The sequence below is a fragment of the Pristiophorus japonicus genome, chromosome 9 (genome assembly GCF_044704955.1).
Source record: "Pristiophorus japonicus isolate sPriJap1 chromosome 9, sPriJap1.hap1, whole genome shotgun sequence".
NCBI classification, from domain to species: Eukaryota; Metazoa; Chordata; class Chondrichthyes; family Pristiophoridae; genus Pristiophorus; species Pristiophorus japonicus.
In genome coordinates this window covers 104,528,739-104,550,265 of record NC_091985.1, presented here as the reverse complement: position 1 = coordinate 104,550,265, position 21,527 = coordinate 104,528,739, and the positions used below count along the sequence as shown (strand labels likewise).

Below are 21,527 nucleotides of genomic sequence, written 5' to 3'. Positions count from 1 at the left end.
TACATAATGGCCCGGAATTTACAGTGGGTAATAATAGCAAACAAATCGAATTTTGTGGGACTTGGTAGCGGCGCTGCTCCCAAGCGAAAAGTTGTTTGCACCCCGTTAGCACCCGAACAGGAGGCGCAACAACCCAAATTTTCTCCCCTTAGAATCAAAGAGATCTCAGTCTGTGAGAATTCTGCATGTGATTCACTGCTTGTTGATGTCACAGCAGCTCGCGTTAGGGATTCCCCATTAACTTAAGCTGATTTCAACCGCACGTCAGAAAAGCCAAACTTCTTGCCACGGAGATCGCGAGATCTTTGTGGGAAGTTTACTTCAAAACAAAGGCGTTCATTGCTGACCGCAAATTACGGGCTATTGTTATGTCTTTCAATAACATACATAGCGAATTTTGTCAGTACTTACCATTTTGTGATACTTTCCAACACTTTGTTGAGGTTTTATTTCAGTTCCTTTATATGCTATAAAATGGATGAGTGTGTTAATCCTGAAAAAAAGTAAATAACATTGTTGCCACTTTCATAACATTGTATCAATTGTTTTTAAAATGGAATACTTTTTTATTCATACCTGTGATACAACATGGCGATGAACTGAATTGCCAATAACCCAGTGAATGATACCAAGAACATAAAACCAAGTGGTTCAATGGATAGAAATTCATCTTTTGAAAAATCACCACTTGGGAGAATTTTAGGGATCTTGATGTGTATGTCAGAACCAATTGCTTGTAGGAAAAATGTTGAAACGATCCACAGAAGATTAATAATGAAGAACAGAAAGGTGGCCTGGAAAGAATGTAAGGGTTTCTTTATAATATATCTTTATTATTACACAAAAAGCAATATCCCATTGAGTACAATGTAAGCGCATACACATTTCCCAGCAATATGGTTTTCTTGGTGCCGCTACCTCTCCATGTGAAAACAAAAGTAAACCTAATTAATCAGTGCAGGTGCACAATGGGAGTTCCTGATTTACTTTAACCACTGAAAAAAACAGGAACTGTATGAATTGGGTGTGCTAACCTCCTCCCACAGCAATTTTCCAATTCACAATCTTACTGAGCCAGCTTCAAACCTGGCAATGAAGCTTCACAAAATTCATCCTTTAATCTATAAGCTTGATTTCACGTGCATTTTGCTTTTCTTTGAATTAGAAGACATTTTGCACAATGGTCAAGCATTGGCAAGATAGTGTAGAAATAATGGCTGGTATGTTATATTCAAAAAACTAAACAGATCAGGAGAAAGGTTGGAAATCCATTTCTAATGTTAGGCCCTGAAACCCAGCCTTCTTCCTTCTACACCCAAATATAAATTAACACGCTTTCCCTTTTGAGTTTGAACAAGCGATCAGATTCAGAACAGACAGGCGTAAGCAGTACTTACCCTGTTCCTGAAGGACTTCAGTTTCTTCTCAATCGCTGCCTGTTCCTCTTTATTATCTTCAATTGGTTTAAGATACAGGGTGATGAGGTCATTCCAGAATGGATTTTCTACCTGCATATAAAAAATAGAGAACATTAGGTCAATAAAAATGTTTTATTCCAATAGTTTATCTGAGTGGCACATTTTGCTTTGAACTACAGGTGAAATTAATTCATAAGGAAATTAAGAAAAATATCATTGGCAACAACTTACTTCATCAAGCTGTTCTTCAATAAGCATTATATGGAGTGAATGCTCTTGCAAATTGCTTATCCAATCTATATAATGAAAGCAAAGACAAAAGATCATTCTCAGGAACACTGCATTCAGGTCAGTTGAGCAACAAAATATCTTTCATTTTGACCTTTAAACTGCTGAAGGCCCAAAACTCTATTTGAATATATAGTAGAAAGCAAGCTTTGGGATTCTGTGGCAGCATATAATCAGCAATTAAAAAAATGCATAGACACAACTTGCATTTATATCGCACCTTTCATGATCTCAGGACATCCCAAATTGCTTCACAGCCAACAAAGTACTTTCTTTGAACTGTTGTAATGGAGGAACAAGCAGTAGCCAATGTACGCACAACAAAGTCTCACAAACAGCAATGTGATAAATAATTAGATAATCTGTTTTTAGTGATAATGGTTGATGGCCAGGACACCAGGGAGAACTCCCCGACTCTTCTCAGCATAGTGTCGTGGGATCTTTTATATCAACCTGAGAGGCAGATGGACCCGAGGTTTAACATCCCATCTGAACGACCGCACCTCAGATAATGCAGCACTCTCTCAGTACTGCACTGGAGTGTCAGCCTAGATTGTATGCTCAAGTGTTTAAAGGGGGACTTGAACACTCAACCTTTTGAATCAGATATACGAATGCTGCCACAGAGCTGTAGGTAATATCAGCAGTTTACAGCTGATCTCACCTCTCCTTCCCACCTCTTCCTCACATCTCACTATGCAGCATTACAAACCCCAATATCACCCAATGATTGGACTGGTGAAGCAACAAATTGTGTGGTCTTTTCAGCCTGCACCCTTTGCAAGTCCTTTTGTTCTTTTTATATGTCTGCTTCGCATAACTGCTGATCTTTTTTATTGTAGAACTGCTCTCTAAAAAACAGTTTGCATTTCAATTAACCTACCCTCATATCTGTTGGTTCTATTCCTCTCCCCTGTTATTCTCTTTATTATTTTCAACCTTACTAAATGCCCATCTACCTTTCAGTCTTCAGTTCTGGGTACACACGAAACGTCAATAATCTGTCTTTTCTTTTCAAAGTTTCTGAATGACTAATATATATTTTCCGGCATTTCTGTTTTTTATTGTAAAATATACACATGGTGCCTTTTATTCCTAATCGCCTGAACCATTCTTTGTCCTTATGGAAAAAAAGGGGAGTACAGAACAAAGGGGCATAACTTTAACATTAGAGCTAGGCCATTCAGGGGTGACATCAGGAAGCACTTCTTCACACAAAGGGTAGTGGTAATCTGGAACTCTCGCCCCCAAAAAGCAGTTAGGGCTAGGTCAATTGAAAATTTTAAAACAGAGATTGATAGATTTTTATTAGACAAGGGTATTAAGGGATATGGAACCAAGACAGGTAAATGGAGTTAAGATACAGATCAGCCATCATCTAATTGAATGGCTGAACAAGCTCGAGGTGCTGAATGGTCCATTCCTGTTCCTATGTTCCTAATGGGTGTGTATGTGAACATTAAGTAAAGATCGAATTGAGCTCATCAGGGATATGGTCAGACAGGCTGCTGATGCTGTTTTGGCTGACAGATCAAAAGGACATGGGTGCTCGAAGGGCCGAATGGCCTACTCCTGCACCTATTTTCTATGTTTCTATGTTTCTATGTGATGTAATGGAAGGCTTGTGGCACAGGTGGGACTGTAAAGCAACATGAGTCAGTGCTTTCAGGAGAGGAGGAAAATAACCTAGAGACAGCAATTCTGGCCAAAAAAAATCCTGCATTAATAATGTCAGTTATGCTAGTGTTGGACATTTATTTAAAATTAAAACATTATTTCCCTCCCCAATCAGAACCTTTCTGGACAGGCCTGTCAATTAGCATGATTTTCTAAATATTATTAATACTCACTGTCTTCGACTCTGGGTTCCATTTCTTCTTCTTCATCAATTGCACTGAAGGAAAACAATATCAAAAACCATCTGAATAATTTTGAATATAGGGCATCAAGAAATATAAAGATACATGGAAGTAAAAAATATAAGAAGAGAAAAAGGCACAAGTGAGCTACGTCAATCTTTAGAATCCAATGTGATGACGCAATATAAAATACAAAGGAAGAACTCCCTCCTGGGACAAACTTTCCAAAGATACACCCAAAACTCTCAGAATAGAAAGGTGGGGCTAATGGGGAGAGACCATATTTCTGAGTGCGATGAGAATACTGATGTCAGTGGTGGGAGGGAATAAAATGTTTCTGATTTATAATGATGCCTGCAAGCATACTTGAATTGAATATTAATGACAATGAGAAGACTAATTTTCCCCTGTGAATCTTGCATTGTTTTGATAACGTGATTGGACTCCTGCCATCTTAGTTGATGGATAACTAATCTTTCTCATGCTTAAAAATGGAAGAGCAGTTAGAATCCCCCCTTTGAAAACAGAATGTTCCCTCCCATTAACACCCCCACCCAAAAATAGAGCTGAAGGAGTATAATCCCATCGAACAGTCAGGATCCCAACCTCAATTTATGAAATCAGTCAAGAAGAATCCCATTGCCTCATGGATGACAAGTTGTGTCACTGGGAAAGCCAAGACTCCAGTACCATGTAGTAATCTTCAGAGTCAGGACGCCTAATAAATCAAGCCCAAGTAAAGCTTGGGCTCCAACCAGCCAGGCAGCTGTCCCCGTCCTCCGCCCTCCCCCCCTCCCCACCCCCCCACATACCAAGTAGAGAGAATCGCAAAACCCTGCAAACCTGAGAAACTTTATAAAGAGGACGGTGATAAAGTCTGAGCTAGGGAGCGGGAAGATTTAGAAACTTTATATCATCCAGCCTTGTGAGCGTGTAAAGAGCAATTTGAGGGAGGAAAAAACTTTCTAATCTAAGAAAATTATTGGGGGAAAATAAACCAAAGAAAATGTATCAATCAGAAAACAATAACTAAACCTACAGTTCAGAGCAAAGGAATCATAAGCTAACACAGAACTGGGAAATGGTGCTGTTAGATTCTATTAGAATTCTGTGTGGAGATGGCACCAAGTTATACTGCCCTTTAATATTACAAACCACTTTGAAAGAAAGTTACCTGTCTGCATGTTGAAGTAATTCCTTTTTATCCTCTTTGACTAGAAATTCAATATCCCAACAGAGGCATTTGCATTTCTTTTCAAATCGCTTAACCTGCTGAGGTTTCCTTCTCGGTATCTTCCGAGTAATTGTTTCACGTGTGCCCCATGAAACGTTATTCATATTTACCATGGCGTAAATTGGCAACAACAAGTATCCACTGGGGATACAAATTATGTACAGCAGTCCGTAAATAACCAGATGGAATTCCTGGGGATGCAGCATTGCTGTCGAGGAGAAAAGGATCATCATGGAGATGAAGAACAAGCCTGTTGGAGTGATAAAGGTGTTTTCTCTCACCATGTCACCTAAAAAGCACAGAACATAATGTTAGCATGTTTACTGCAAACAGCGATAAAGAAGGAGCTTACGACTCCTAATGTCTGCCGATAGAGTGCAAGTGAATGTGAGTGTATGGAAATGAGTTTATGTTCACATGAAGACGCTTACCTTGTGTTTTTAGCCATCTCTGGTTAGGCCATGCGCTACCCATTTTTAACAGAATTGAACAATCAGAGTCCCACAACCAGCGTAGGATCCCTATTTGAATATTTAAAGATTCTAACATTATTTGAGGCGGGCAGGTTGCTCGCCCATTCACAGGCCTGCCTAAAACAGACGGGCCTTGGGTGTGAAAGGGGCGACCAAGGTGTTCCTCCATCCCCCCACACCCCGATTTTTAACTGCTGTCCACCCATTTTTCAAGCATGAAACGGGCAGCCGTAAGTTTAATTTCTCCCCCATATTCTTATCCGTGTAAGTCGATGATTCTCTTGCTGTAATGCCACCTGTTCATTCTCCTCCTTAAACAGAGTGGGTACTTTGTTCTTTTTAATTGAAAGGCCCCTTGACATTTAGAGTAATCATTTTAAGAATGTCACACCCATTGGTTTGGTAACTAAATACTGATATGGTTACACCCTCTAATAAAGGCCACGGCACAGGAAGAACTGACAATATATTTAAAGTGTGGTAGTGCCAAACAAAAATGTAAGGAGCATAATGCAGCTGGTCTGCATATTGGGTGGACATATAGGGGTCAAGTTTCGGCTTGAGTCGCTCCTATTTTTTTGGAGCAACTGGTTTAGAATGGAGTATCTTAGAAATTGCAATTCTCGGCCTTTAGTTTGCTCCAATTCTAGTCTGTTAGAACTGTTTCATTTTGGAACAGATTTTTTTTTTCAAAAGGGTGCGTGTCCGGCCACTTATGCCTGTTTTGAAAGTTTAGGCAGTGAAAACGTACTCCAAACTAATTTAGAATGGAGTAAGTGTAGATTTTTGTACGCTCAGAAAAACCTTGCCTACACTTAGAAAATCAGGCGTAGGTTACAAATCAGGCGTAGGGAATGAGTGGGGGGGGGGGAAAGGGAAGTTTACAAACATGAAACACATCACTTTTACAAATAACGAGCCATCATCAATAATAAATGATAAATAAATCAATAAATCAATCAATAAATCAATCAAAAAAAATTAAAAAATTAAAAATTTAAAAATTTAAAAATCAATAAATAAAAAAATAAGTTTCTACTCAGCACTGGGAGCCCTCCAACAGTGTGCTGGGATGGGGCCCCCCCAGTGTGTCCCTCTTTGTCTCTGTCAGTGTCTCTCTCTCTCTGTCTGTCAGTGTGTTTGTGTTTCTGACAGCGAGGGGAGGGGGAGAGGAGGAGGGGCGGGGTGAGGAGAGGGAGGGGGGAGAGGAGAGGGAGGGAGAGAGGGGAGTGAGGGGGGGAGGAGAGGGATTGGGGGAGAGGAATGGGAGGGGGGAGAGGAGAGGGAGGGGGGGATAGGAGAGGGGGGAGAGGAGAGGGGGGAGGAGAAGGGAAGGAGGGAGGGAGGGAAGAGGAGAGGGGAGAGGAGAGGGGAGGGAGGGGAGAGGGGATGGAGGGGAGGGAGAGCAGAGGGGAGGGAGGGGAGAGGGGAGGGAGGGAGGGTAGAGGAGAGGGAGGGAGTGAAGGGAGAGGAGAGGGGAGGGAGGGGAGGGGGGAGAGGAGAGGGGAGGGGGAGAGGAGCGGGGAGGGGGGAGAGGAGAGGAGAGGGGGGAGAGGAGAGGGGAGGGGGGAGAGGAGAGGGGAGGGGGGGAGAGGAGAGGGGAGGGGGGAGAGGATAGGAGAGGGAGGGAGGGGAGAGGAGAGGGAGGTAGGGAAGGGAGAGGAGAGGAGAGGAAAGGGAGGGAGGGAGGGAGGGGGGAGAGGAGAGAGGGATGGAGGGGGGGAGAGGAAGTAGGATGGAGGGGAGGGAGAGGAGGGGGAGGGGGAAGAGGTGAGGGAGGGAGGGGGAAGAGGTGAGGGAGGGGAAGAGGAGAGAGAGGGGGAGAGGAGAAGGAGGGATGGAGGGAAGAGGGAGGGGGAGAGCAGAGGGAGGGGAGAGGCAGAGGAGAGGGGGGGGAAGAGGAGAGGTAGGGGGGGGAGAGGAGAGGGGAGGGGGAGAGGAGAGGAGAGGGGGGGGTGAGGAGAAGGAGGGAAGGAGAGGAGGGGGGGGAAGGAGAGGGAGGGGGGAGAGGAGAGGGAGGGGGGGAGAGGAGAGGGAGGGGGGGGAAGGAGAGGCAGGGGGGAGAGGAGAGGAGAGGGATGGGGGGAGAGGAGAGGGTGGGGGGTAGAGGAGAGGGTGGGGGGTAGAGGAGAGGAGGGGAGAGGAGAGGGAGGAGGGGGGGATAGGAGAGGGGGGAGAGGAGAGGGGAGGAGAAGGGAAGGAGGAAGGGAGGGAAGAGGAGAAGGGAGAGGAGAGGGGAGGGAGGGGAGAGGGGAAGGAGGGGAGAGGGGAGGGAGGGAGGGAGGAGGGGGAGGGAGGGAAGGAGAGGAGAGGGAGGGGGAGAGGAGAGGGAGGGGGAAAGAGGAGAGGGAGGGAGAAGAAGGAGAGGGAGGAGGGGAGAGGAGAGGGAGGGGGAGAGGAGAGGGAGGGGGGAAGAGGAGAGGCAGGGGGAGAGGAGAGGAGAAGGATGGGGGAGAGGAGAGGGTGGGGGTAGAGGAGAGGGAGGGGGAGAGGAGAGGGAGGGGGGATAGGAGAGGGGGGAGAGGAGAGGGGAGGAGAAGGGAAGGAGGGAGGGAGGGAAGAGGAGAGGGGAGAGGAGGAGGGGAGGGAGGGGAGAGGAGAGGGAGAGGAGAGGGGAGGGAGGGGAGAGGGGATGGAGGGGAGGAGGGAGGTAGAGGAGAGGAGGGAGTGAAGGGAGAGGAGAGGGGAGGGAGGGGAGGAGAGGGAGGGGGGAGGGCTGAAGAGGACAGGGAGGGAGTGAAGGGAGAGGAGAGGGAGGGAGGAAGGAAAGGAGAGGGAAGGGAAGGGAGGAGAGAAGAGGGGAGGGAGGGAGGGAGAGGGAGAGGGGAGGGGAGTGAGGGAGGAGGAGGGAGGGGAAGGAGAGGAGAGGGGAGGGAGGAATGGAGGGAGGGGAGAGGGGAGTGGGGAAGGAGAGAGGAAGGAGAGGGAGAGGGGAGAGGAGAGGAGAGGGGAGGGAGGGAAGGGAGAGGGAGGGGAGGGAGGGAAGGGAGAGGAGGGTGGGGAGGGAGGGAGAGGAGAGGAGAGGGGAGGGAGGAGCTGGGAGGGGAGGGGGAGAGGAGCGGAGAGGGAGGGGAGTGGAGAGGGAGGTAGGGAAGGGAGAGGAGAGGAGAGTAAAGGAAGGGAGGGAGGAAGGGGGAGAGTAGAGAGGGGATGGAGGGGGGAGAGGAAGAGGGGATGGAGGGGGGGAGAGGAGGGGGGGAGAGGAGAGGGAGGGGGAGAGGAGAAGGAGGGATGGAGGGAAGAGGAGAGGGAGGGAGTGGGGGAGGAGGGCGGGGAGAGGCGAGGGAGGGTGGGGAGAGGAGAGGAGAGGGATGGGGGAGGAGTTGGCTGGACGGGTCCCGCCGACGTGAAGAAGCCGGGCCGAAGACTTTGGGCGGGGCCCACCCCCAGCAAGATGCCGGGCATGCGGGCCCCGCCGAAGAAAGAGGGAGCAGACTGGAGCTGAAGGCGGGGATGGGGGGCGGGCGGAGCTGGAGCGGAGCGGGTGCTGGGCGGCGGGGCGGGGGAGTCGGGCAGCGGAGCGTGAGCTGAGCGGGGGGGGTGGGGGCGTGAGAGAGCCAGAGGGAGCGTCAGCTGATAAGGGGAGGAAGCCGGAGCCACAGCCAGAGCAGGAGCTGGGGGAGGGAGGTGCAGTCCGATATTCACCGCCCCAGGTGAGCCCATTCGGCCAGGGCTAGGGGCTGCATGCTTCAGGCCCCTCCCACACAGTTTCGGGCGCCTGGAGCTACTGCACATGCGCGCTCACTGTAGCGCGCATGTGCTTGGGTCCCGGCACTGTTTTCAGTGCAGGGACCTGGCTCCACCCACCCCCCACAGCTCATGCTGCACTGCGCCGAGAGCCTGGATCGAACTGAGGGAGTGGAGAATACCGAGGTAAGTTTTCGGCGCAGTTTTGAGCGCGGAAATCAGGCGTGGCTTGCGGGGCTGTGCCGTTCTAGGCGCGGTCTGAAACTTGACCCCATAGTATTAACAAATATTAGCAGAAGTTAAAAAATAACCACATTTTGATAAACTCTCACCAAAAGTGTAGCCTGAGCCTCCAATCCCAAATTCATTCTATTATTCTAACCGAAGTGATCCCTTTAATTGAACCCACCTCTTTCCCGTCCCTGGTTGGGTATGGGAGGAGAAAGGAGGGAAATGGATCTTCAAATAGTAGGAAATAGTGAATATAACGCCTCCTAGTTTCAGCCTTGATACAATTGTTCTATCATCAGTGTTACTTTCTTGGTCAACACCACTGAAAGGAACCCATTTAGGATCTAGCCAAATGCTCTGGAAACATAGGGGGAGAAATTTGAGTTATTTGCGTCTCTGGTTAGCATCCCCGGGGGCACTAACAGAGTGCAAATGACTTCTCACCCAGGGCGCGGGGCTGCTGCCAACTCCTGAGAATTTCTGCAGGAGTTAACGGAGGCACTAACCAGTCATGCCCAGCTCATGCCAGTAGTGTCCTGGACTGCTGCGCTGGCGATGACAATGTCATCACCGTGCACATTTTTGCCCTGGAGCGAAAATTCGATCGTGCCCAGTGAGGCTGCTGTGGGCAATGCCTGCACCAGCTTCGCGGGTCACGAACCGGACTTCAGTCCACTCACGGGGTGAAAATTAAAGGGGAGGTACGGTGCCGAAATTTTGAAAAATGGCCGAAGTACCTTGCCCTCCTGAAATCACCGTGGCACGATGTTGCAGCCCGACATTCCACTTCTTGAAATCACCGTGGCACGATGTTGCAGCCCGACATTCCACTTCTGTGCCGGGTTGCTGCCACGGTACTCCGCTCCCCAGTGGTGTAGTGGTAGCCCCTTCTTCCCGATGCAGAGTTATGACAGTCTGCCCACCTCTTTAATGAAGGAGAAGGTCCTGTGCTCCCGCCAGTGCTGCGCGGCTCTCCGCATTGTGCTGGGAAGTTTCCGCGGTTAGCGCCCCAGTCCCACCGGAGAGGAAGTTGAGCAGGCGACATTGCGCTCAACTTCCTCTCAGGAGCGGTATCTTCAATATTGTTGCCGGGGCGGGACTTCCGTCCCTGGCGCAGGAAGTCCTGCCTCGTCTCGGTAACCGGGGCAGTACTGAATTTTGCCCCCATAATATTAGAAGTAAGTCTAACACTGAAAGTCTCTATGAATCACCATTAGCATCAATAATTGGAGCAAAATTGTACCCTTTCCTTTTCCTACTCTCAGATAGCATCTGAAATACAGGTGCAATGCAAAGAAAGAATGGACAGTTTGTCCCCAATCCATGCCTAAAGAACACTGCACCCGAAATTCCTTTATGGATTTTCTACTGGCTGCACCTGACCATGTTTAAGAGCCAGGTGTAGACAGGAGCAGTCTGCTCCATATAAATCTGGTACTATTGCTTCCTTTGCTGCCCTATCTGTCCTAAAGGTATAGGTTGGTATTATTAAAAAAAAGGGGTAATGAAAGCTTTGGGAAAGCCAGAAGTGAATTTCAGCACTCTTAGAAATGTAGCAACAGCTGCAATATAATCCCTGATTCGAGAATGGCACAAAATCCAGATTTTCAGCATCAGAAGCTTCTATCCTGGACTTCCTCCCACAGCAGCCCTTTTAATGCTGCTGCTTCATCCAATACCTGCATTTTTCACCAGCAAAGCTGACAATTTTAATTTTCTTGAATAAAACCGAGTCCTCAAATTCTACAAAAATATTTCCTCTACTACAGCAGGAAAGGTACCTTGTTGGAGAACAGTGCTACTATTAATATAATATAACATTAAGTTGCAATTCGAGCTACTAAAATCTGTGCGAAGTGGTTTAAGTAACCCACGTAATGTTCACTATATATCTTTAATATAGTGATTCATAACAACATGTAGTATTAATTAATATCAACATGATAAAGCAATCAATATTTTACATTTTTAAAATGATTAATTTCAATGGTTTGTATTGATAAAGCTAGTTAATATACAATATAAATTTTATTTCTCAAGAAATCTAGAAGTATAATCAATGAAACACTCACCAATGATGGACATTATCGTTGCAATCATTAGAAAGGCATAAAAGATGCTCATAACTGCAGCAATAGTGATCTGGGTATCTGATTTGACTTTGTAACAGATCAGTATGTAGATAGCAGGAGGAATGACTCCAAGAGCCAGAGCAACATTTCCATTCCATTTGAGCACAAAGGTAAACGCTCCTGTAAAAGTTATTGTATAGCAACAATTAATCTACATTGTATCACAAAGGACATTTTGTTATTAAGATTGAATAAAACAATGAACAAATTTATCCTACAAGTTTTCCAATACTAGCCTTATGAATTTAGTATTATTTAGTATTTGAGATGTCATATTTGGAGACTTTTCTGCTTTTCATTCACTGATGCCAAGTACAGCCTCCTCAAGATCTACTTGTTAGACCACAGTTAAGAATTTCCTAAAAGTTACTCCCCCGGGCCACCGTAACTTCACCGTAAACAAGCTTTTCACCGCACTTGCAGCGAAGTTACGGTGGCAGAGCGGAAGCAACTCCAAGGAAAAAAAACATAGAAACATAGAAAATAGGTGCAGGAATAGGCCATTCGGCCCTTCTAGCCTGCACCGCCATTCAATGAGTTCATGGCTGAACATGCAACTGCAGTACCCCATTCCTGCTTTCTCGCCATACCCCTTGATCCCCCTAGTAGTGAGGACTTCATCTAACTCCTTTTTGAATATATTTAGTGAATTGGCCTCAACAACTTTCTGTGGTAGAGAATTCCACAGGTTCACCACTCTCTGGGTGAAGAAGTTTCTCCTCATCTCGGTCCTAAATGGCTTACCCCTTATCCTTCGACTGTGACCCCTGGTTCTGGACTTCCCCAACATTGGGAACATTCTTCCTGCATCTAACCTGTCTGAACCCATCAGAATTTTAAACGTTTCTATGAGGTCCCCTCTCATTCTTCTGAATTCTAGTGAATACAAGCCCAGTTGATCCAGTCTTTCTTGATAGGTCAGTCCCGCCATCCTGGGAATCAGTCTGGTGAACCTTTGCTGCACTCCCTCAATAGCAAGAATGTCCTTCCTCAAGTTAGGAGACCAAAACTGTACACAATACTCCAGGTGTGGCCTCACCAAGGCCCTGTACAACTGTAGCAACACCTCCCTGCCCCTGTACTCAAATCCCCTCGCTATGAAGGCCAACATGCCATTTGCTTTCTTAACCGCCTGCTGTACCTGCATGCCAACCTTCAATGACTGATGTATCATGACACCCAGGTCTCGTTGCACCTCCCCTTTTCCTAATCTGCTAAAATTGCTAATTAATCCTCTCTCATTACACAACACCCAGTCTAGCATGGCCAGCTCTCTAGTTGTTTCCTCGACATATTGGTCTCGAAAACTATCCCTTATACTATCCAGGAAATCCTCCTCCACCGTATTGCTACCAGTTTGGTTAGCCCAATCTCTATGTAGATTAAAGTCACCCATGATAACTGCTGTACTTTTAATGTACTTTTGAAGTACTAGGGCCATATCTTCGATCGTTATCCCTAACTTTTCCACTATTGTTGATTGGTGTTCATTTTCCCCTCCTCTCTAAGAGGCTCCTTGCGACCATTTTCTGTATTAAAGCTGTTGTATAAGTGAAACTCGTTGCTGTTGCTGTAGACCTGGTTCACATTGCTGCAATGTGTTTCAGCTCTTACTTTGAAAGGGCTGCCCCATTCTATATTGATGGGACACATGATGTAGCTGTGAGTGAAATTGTTTAACAAGTGCTTGGTGCGCATTGACTGCGTGAATTTGTATTTGGTAAACTTATTTTGTTTGTTTGTTTGGCGAGAATGAAAAGTTATGATAATGAGAGGTGCAAATGACACCATATGTGTTTCAGTTTGATGTCTGTAAAGTAGGCAATCCTATGCTCCCAGTAGGGAATGAAACAAGGTTTGTCAAATACAATTTTTTTAAAGAAAACTGAGACCTTTTCTTTGATTCTGAATGCTGGACAGTTTGAGGCGTGCGTCCCACTGTGAGGCTGGCATCTAAGATTCTTTATATTTATGTTGTCAGATCATGACATGGCACATTAATGATGGTTACACCCTTCATATTGATGCAGAAACTTGCACTCTCACTAATGGGGCATAAAAGCCTGTGTCCCTTCATTTTTATGTAGCTAAATACAATCACTACTGCATTTGTAGTACTGATACTACTTTATGATAAAGATAGGCAAGAAAATATCGCAATATGGTACGGAAAAGCACAGTCACCTGATATCATCAAAACCACAGTAGCAGGACCCAGAATCGATGCTGCTGTTCCAATAATCTGGTACAAAATGTAGAGTTTAGAAATTGAAGGGTTTTTCTTGGAAGTCGGTGCTCCACTGTTTAGAAGGTCAATTGTATTTGCCAAAGTTGATGGCAGCCAGCGACGTCGTTGATTGTAGAATTCCTTGAACTCCTGCGGTGCATTTGTGAAGGCATCTGAAGCTGCATTGTATTCTACACGCCAGCCCTGCTGTAGTAATAATGTGCACAGCCAACGGTCTTCTCCTGTTTGAATTGATCAGTGCACGTTACTGTTAAAGGTGCTTACTGGCCCATTGTACTAAAACCAATCGAATCAGTCAAAAATGTGAGATTCTCTTGGTACAAAGAATACCCCTGCCTTCAGTGATATATGCATCCAGGGTGACCCATGGTACCTGTACACATTTACATATGGTTATTGACTGATTGTTCCTGACTGTATCCTATAATTACTGTCATGTATTCAACCAACATTGTAACCCATGTATAATCTGACCTAAGTTGTACACTATGACCACTAGGTGGTGAACTTGTGGGAGACACTCCTAACCTGGACCTTCAGAGATAAAAAGGGAAGCTCCACCCACTCCCTGCACTTGAGTGCTAAGGAATAAAGGACAGGTCACAGACTGACCTTCTCTCAAGCATGGACCTCGTGTGCATTTATACTGTATAGTGAGGACGTATCAATTACTATGTAGCACTTAATGGTGGCTATGGAAACTTGTTGCCTCTCAGTTTACATTAGCTTTTCTGATTGAAGGACGTTTACTGATTATTCTTTTCAAATAAAGGTTTCACTGTCTCAGTGAGCCACTTCTTTTACACATAGCGGGGTAAAATTACCGCAAGGATTTGCCCAACCACCCACCTATGACGAAGATCGACAGACCCTTTGCCAAACAATCTAAACAGTCTTTTATGCTGTTCTTGCCGATCGCCTGCCAGAGTTATAGCAGAAGATCGAGAGAAATTCTGCTGAAATTCCACCCCACTGTAGAAACGAAAGTCAATAGGTTACCAGAGGAACAATAACAACAATAACTTGAATTTCCATAGCACCTCTAACGAAGTAAAATGTCCGAAAGCATTAGTTTTACCTTGATCATATTGCACAAAATGTTGTGCTTCAGTTGCTTTGGTGGTGTATTTTTTCGCAACGTTATCATCCATTAGGGCTGCTGCCCTGAACAAAGTGAAGCATCCTGGACTGCACAGTACGCACCCTAACACGTGTTCAGCTGTCTTCTGTAGCCAATGACCAATGGCGTATTCAAACTTCTGGTACCAGACCATCGGACCTTTGAGAGGAAGAGGGGGAAATTTACAATTTACTGTTCTGCACATATTTGTTCAGTTTCAAAATACTATGGCTTACCATAAGAAAATATGGAACAAGACAAGAATATTTGTTTCATCAAGCCTCCCCCTCCAGAATGCCCTGCAGCAGCTCCGAGATATCCTTGACCCTTGCACCAGGGAGGCAACATACCATCCTGGAGTCTCGTTTGCAGCCGCAGAAACATCTATCTATTCCCCTTACAATAGGATTCCCGACCACTATAGCTCTCCCACTCTTTTTCCTGCCCTTGTGTGCAGCAGAGCCACCCAAGGTGCCATGAACTTGGCTGCTGCTACCTTTCCCTGATGAGCCATCTCCCCCAACAGATATAGGTAAAAAACGGGATGAGCCCCTACAAACTGAATTTAGGGAGCTAGGAGCTAAATTAAAAAGTATGACCTCAAAGGTAGTAATCTCAGGGTTGCTACTAGTGCCACATGCTCGTCAGAGTAGGAATAGCAGGATAGTTCAGATCAATATGTGGCTTGAGGAGTGGTGCAAGGGGGAGGGATTAAAATTCCAGGGACATTGGAACTGATTCTGGGGGAGGTGAGACCAGTACAAACCAGATGGTCTGCACCTGGGCAGGACCAGAACCGATGTCCTAGGGGGAGTGTTTGCTAGTGCTTTTGGGGAGGGTTTAAACTAATATGGCAGGGGGATGGGAATCTACGCAGGGAAGCAGAGGGAAGTAAAAAGGGAGCAGAAGCAAAAGATAGGAAGGAGATAAACAAGAGTGGAGGGCAGAGAAATCAAGGGCAAAAATCAAAAAGGGCCACATTACAACATAATTCTAAAAGGACAAAGTGTGTTAAAAAAACAAGCCTGAAGGCTCTGTGTCTCAATGCGAGGAGCATTCGTAATAAAGTGGATGAATTAACTGTGCAGATAGCTGTTAATGGATATGATATAATTGGGATTATGGAGACATGGCTCCAGGGCAACCAAGGCTGAGAACTCAACATCCAGGGGTATTCAATATTCAGGAAGGACAGACAGGAAGGAAAAGGAGGTGGGGTAGCATTACTGGTTAAAGAGGAGATTAACGCAATAGTAAGGAAGGACATTAGCTTGGATGATGTGGAATCTATATGGGTAGAGCTGCGAAACACCAAAGGGCAGAAAACATTAGTGGGAGTTGTGTATAGACCATCAAAGACTAGTAGGGAGGTTGGGGATGGCATCAAACAGGAAATTAGGGGTGCATGCAATAAGGGCGCAGAAGTTATCATGGGTGACTTTAAACTACAGATAGATTGGGCTAATCAAACTGGTAGCACTGGAGTGGAAAAGGGATGGTTTTCCAGACCAATATGTTGAGGAACCAACTAGAGAGCTGGCCATCCTAGACTGGGTCTTGTGTAATGAGAGAGGATTAATTAGCAATCTGGTTGTGCGAGGCCCCTTGGGGAAGAGTGACCATAATATGGTAGAATTCTTCATTAAGCTGGAGAGTGACAAAGTTAATTCGGAGACTAGGGTCCTGAACTTAAAGAAAGGTAACTTCGATGGTATGAGACGTGAATTGGCTAGGATAGACTGGTGGATGATACTTAAAGGGTTGATACTAAAATGGCAGACATTTAAAGATCACATGGATGAACTACAACAATTGTACATCCCTGTCTGGCGTAAAAATAAAAAGGGGAAGTTGGCTCAACCATGGCTCAACCTAAGGGAAATTAGGGATAGTGCTAAATCCAAGGAAGAGGCATATAAATTGGCCAGAAAAAGCAGCAAACCTGAGAACTGGGAGAAATTTAGAAGCCAGCAGAGGAGGACTAAGGGTTTAATTAAGAGGGGGAAAATAGAGTATGAGAGTAAGCTTACAGGGAACATAAAAACTGACTGCAAAAGCTTCTATAGATATGTGAAGAGAAAAAGATTCATGAAGATTAATGTATGTCCCTTGCAGTCAGAATCAGGTGAATTCATAATGGGGAACAAGGAAATAGCAGACCAATTGAACAAATACTTTGGTTCTGTCTTCACTAAGGAAGACACAAATAACCTCCCGAAAATACATGGGGACTGAAGGTTTAGCAAGAAGGAGGAACTGAAGGAAATCCTTATTAGTTAGGAAATTGTGTTAGGGAAATTGATGGGATTGAAGGCCGAAAAATCCACAGGGCCTGATAGTCTGCATCCCAGAGTACTTAAGGAAGTGGCTCTAAAAATAGTGGATGCATTGGTGGTCATTTTCCAACATTCTATAGACTCTGGATCAGTTCCTATGAACTGGAGGGTAGCTAATGTAACCCCACTTTTTTAAAAAAGAGGGAGAGAGAAAATAGGGAATTATAGACTGGTTGGCCTGACATCGGTAGTGGGGAAAATGTTGGAATCAATTATTAAAGATGTAATAGCAGCGCATTTGGAAAGCAGTGACAGCATCAGTCCAAGTCAGCATGGATTTATGAAAGGGAAATCATGCTTGACAAATCTTCTAGAATTTTTTGAGGATGTAACTAGTAGAGTGGACAAGGGATGTGGTGTATTTGGACTTTCAAAAGGCTTTTGACAAGGTCCCACACAAGAGATTAGTGTGCAAAATTAAAGTGCGTGTTATTGGGGGTAATGTATTGACATGGATAGAGAACTGGTTGGCAGACATGAAGCAAAGAGTGGGAATAAACAGGTCCTTTTCAGAATGGCAGGTAGTGACTAGTGGGGTACCGCAAGGTTCAGTGCTGGACCCCAGCTATTTACAATATACATCAATGATTTAGATGAAGAAATTGAGTGTAATATCTCCAAGTTTGCACATGACACTAACCTGGGTGGCAGTGTGAGCTGTGAGGAGGATGCTAAGAGGCTGCAGAGCGACTTGGACAGGTTAGGTGAGTGGGAAAATGCATGGTAGATGCAGTATAATGTGGATAAATGTGAGGTTATTCACTTTGATGGAAAAAACACAAAGGCAGAATATTACCTGAATGGCAGCAGAAAAGGGGAGGTGGAACGAGACCTGGATGTCATGGTACATCAGTCATTGAAAGTTGGCATGCAGGTGCAGCAGGCGGTGAAGAAGGCAAATGGTATGTTGGCTTTCATAGCTAGGGGATTGAGTATAGGAGCGGGGAGGTCTTACTGCAGTTGTACAGAGCCTTGGTGAGGCCTCACCTGGAATATTGTGTTCAGTTTTGGTCTCCTAATCTGAGGAAGGATGTTCTTGCTATTGAGGGAGTACAGCTAAGGTTCACAAGACTTATTCACGGGATGGCAGGACTGACATATGAAGAGAGACTGGATCGACTGTGCCTGTATTCACTGGAGTTTCGATGGATGAGAGGAGATCTCATAGAAACATATAAAATTCTGATGGGATTGGACAAGTTAGATGCAGGAAGAATGTTCCCGGTGTTGGGGAAGTCCAGAACCAGGGGACACAATCTAAGGATAAGGGCTAAGCCATTTAGGACCGAGATGAGGAGAAACTTCTTCATTCAGAGAATTGTGAACCTGTAGAATTTTCTACCAGAGAAAGTTGTTGAGGCCAGTTCGTTAGATATATTCAAAAGGGAGTCAGATATGGCCCTTATGGCTAAAGAGATCAAGGGGTATGGAGAGAAAGCAGGAAAGGGGTACTGAAGTTGCCGAATCAGCCATGATCATATTGAATGCTGGTGCATGCTCGAAAGGCCGAATGGCCTACTCCTGCACCTATTTTCTATGTTTCTATGTTTCCATAGGCCATGTATAGTCGATCTTACCATAGACTGTACTCTGCCTGAGGAAAACTCTGCACCTTCACGCTCTGATCCCCAAAGGTAATCATGCATCATTGAATATTCATCTAACCCTGTACTAGCAATATTCAACTTTGGCTTATAACACCAGTGTCTCGCCAATCGACTTGGCATTGAAATTCACGTAAGGGCATGATGATGCTGTACTTACCCACTAGTTGTCCACTAAACATGCCAGAAAAAGTTAGGGCTGGTGACTTCAGTTGTAAGTGAATTTTAACGGCGTGATAAGTCATAATTGTTAGCAAGCAACCTTTCTGTCACTGAGAATTTAATTTTACAAATGTGAATTTTTAAAAACATTAAAAGTTAAAATATTTTTTAAAAATTTCTTTCTATCTCTTTTTCCTCTCTCTTTTAATCCTATCTTTATTTCCCTATCCTTATTTTGCTTCCTGTACATAATTTTATATTGAATGATATATTCTAACTTACACTTTCTGGTTTCTGCGTGGCTTAGTGAGGATTCTTCAATCTGATTGGTTGAAGAGTCTCGCTGTTGCTTTTCCTGCTCACACATGCCACAGATCCTACACAGAGGGCATTGCACTGAAATGGCTCTCTAAACACCATAGTACAAAAGCAAAATATTTTTCTAAATACCGTAAGTCGGCAATCAAAAGCCCACGCTGTAAGTGTAATGAATGGCAAGGGCCGTTCCTTCACCACTGACCACAAAATCCAGGCCACAATATTTTAAACACTCACAATAAACAAAATCCACCTGCTTTATTTATCAACTGCATGCCCAATTATCATCATCATAAAGTTAAAGGAAAAAGGAAATGACTTGCATTTATATACCACATTTCACGACCTCTGGACATCCCAAAGCAATTACAGCCAACAAAGTACTTTAGAAGTTATCAGTGTTATAATATAGGAAACGTGGCAGCCACTTTATGCACAACAAGGTCCCACAAACAAAAATTAGATAATCAGTTCTTTTGATGTTGGTTGAGGGATAAATACTGGCCAGGCCACCGGGGAGAACTCCCTTATTCTTCTTTGAATAATGACTTTTAAGTCCACCCAAAAGGGCAGATTTAACGTCTCATCTGACAGAAAGCACATCCGACAGTGCAGCATTGGAGTGTCAGCCTAGATTTTGTGCCCAAATTTCCGGAAGGGGATTTGAACCCACAACCTGCTGACTTAGAGGTGAGAGTGCTGCTACTGTCAACCGCTGAATTTGTAACAGTGCAAAACATGGCCACCATCAGCTTGTCTTCATTCCTGTGCTTTCCACAGCAAATGTATCTTCCAACTTACAGACTTTAACCACTGTTAGCTGGATTTTAAAATCATTCTAAAAATGTTGGTAGAAAATCTGATAAAAAATCTGAAGATTTGTGACCACCACATCTATGCAGCATATTGTTACCTGTGTAGGCTTACAAATGTGTCTATTCTCAGTCTATTAAGTAAACAGTTGTCCAATTCCAAGAATGGTAACAAAAGCAATAGCAGGGTCTAGACTGCCTGGTGTTTTCTTCATTCAATCACAGAATGTGGGCATCACTGCCAAGGTCAGCATTTATTGCCAAGAAACAGGAGCAATGTTTGTTTTCACGATTGCACTGCACTGTGCCATAAACAAGAGAGTTCCCACATGTTACTGACAGTTTAATAATCATACCAAAGTAAACTAGAAATTTTACAGAAATTGATCAAGCAATGTTGCTTGCCCATATTCATCAGAGTTAGCAAGTTCTTTGTGAATTGGAACCTAAAGGGAGGTAAATGTCTTGAGCCAACTTCATGGGCAACACATAAGCCCCAATATTTACGGGGAGGGAGCAGGGGCGACTTTTGGCAGCCGACATAGCCGAAAATACAGGGATCGTAGATGTCCTGCCAAATTTAATGACAGGACCTCATTTGAATTTTTTTGTTCCATTTCCCACCCAGCAGCCAACCAGATTGAAGGCTGGCCAGCTGTCGGGCAGATAGGCCTGCAGTAGAAGGCTGCGGACGGGGACCGAGCAGAGGGGGGAGGAAAGGGATCATGAGGAGGGGGGAAGAAATCGCGAGGGGGCAAAGAGATCACGAGGGGGCAAAGAGATCGCGAGAGGGGAAAGAGATCACGAGAGGGGGAAGAGATCGCGAGAGGGGAAAAGAGATCACGAGAGGCGGAAGAAATCGCGAGAGGGGGAAGAGATCGCGAGAGGGGAAAAGAGATCGCGAGGGAAAAAGAGATCGTGAGAGAGGAAAAGAGATCGTGAGAGAGGAAAGAGATCACGAGAGGGGGAAGAGATCGCGAGAGGGAGAAGAGATCGCGAGAGGGAGAAGAGATCACGAGAGGGGGAAGAGATCGCGAGAGGGGGAAGAGATCGCGAGAGGGAGAAGAGATCACGAGAGGGGGAAGAGATCGCGAGAGGGGGAAGAGATCGCAAGAGGGAGAAGAGATCGCGAGAGGGGGAAGAGATCGTGAGAGGGAAAAAGAGATCGCGAGAGGGGGAAGAGATCGCGAGAGGGGGAAGAGATCATGAGGGAAAAAGAGATCGCGAGAGAGGGAAGAGATCGCGAGAGGGGGAAGAGATCGCGAAAGGGGGAAGAGATCGTGAGTGGGGGAAGAGATCACGAGAGGGGGAAGAGATCACGAGAGGGAGAAGAGATCGCGAGGGAAAAAGAGATCGCGAGAGGGGAAAGAGATCACGAGAGGGGGAAGAGATCGTGAGAGGGGGAAGAGATCACGAGAGGGGGAAGAGATCACGAGAGGGGAAAAGAGATCACGAGAGGCGGAAGAAATCGCGAGAGGGGGAAGAGATCGCGAGAGGGGAAAAGAGATCGCGAGGGAAAAAGAGATCGTGAGAGAGGAAAAGAGATCGCGAGAGGGGGAAGAGATCATGAGAGGGGGAAGAGATCGCGAGAGGGAGAAGAGATCG

The 21,527-nt window shown here is 45.5% G+C and overlaps 1 protein-coding gene across 1 annotated transcript in view; it reads right to left on the bottom strand.

The window, feature by feature from the left end:
• Positions 1 to 21,527, bottom strand: part of LOC139273161 (chitin synthase chs-2-like) — an 80,252-nt gene that overhangs the window by 2,853 nt on the left and 55,872 nt on the right. The window contains exons 12-20 of the mRNA XM_070889665.1: positions 14,649 to 14,849; positions 13,507 to 13,791; positions 11,263 to 11,442; positions 4,740 to 5,088; positions 3,557 to 3,600; positions 1,650 to 1,714; positions 1,398 to 1,508; positions 577 to 794; positions 412 to 493 (exon numbers count right to left, since the gene is read on the bottom strand). Coding sequence (XP_070745766.1) covers positions 412 to 493; positions 577 to 794; positions 1,398 to 1,508; positions 1,650 to 1,714; positions 3,557 to 3,600; positions 4,740 to 5,088; positions 11,263 to 11,442; positions 13,507 to 13,791; positions 14,649 to 14,849 — 1,535 coding nt within the window. The remainder of the gene's footprint in view (positions 1 to 411; positions 494 to 576; positions 795 to 1,397; positions 1,509 to 1,649; positions 1,715 to 3,556; positions 3,601 to 4,739; positions 5,089 to 11,262; positions 11,443 to 13,506; positions 13,792 to 14,648; positions 14,850 to 21,527) is intronic.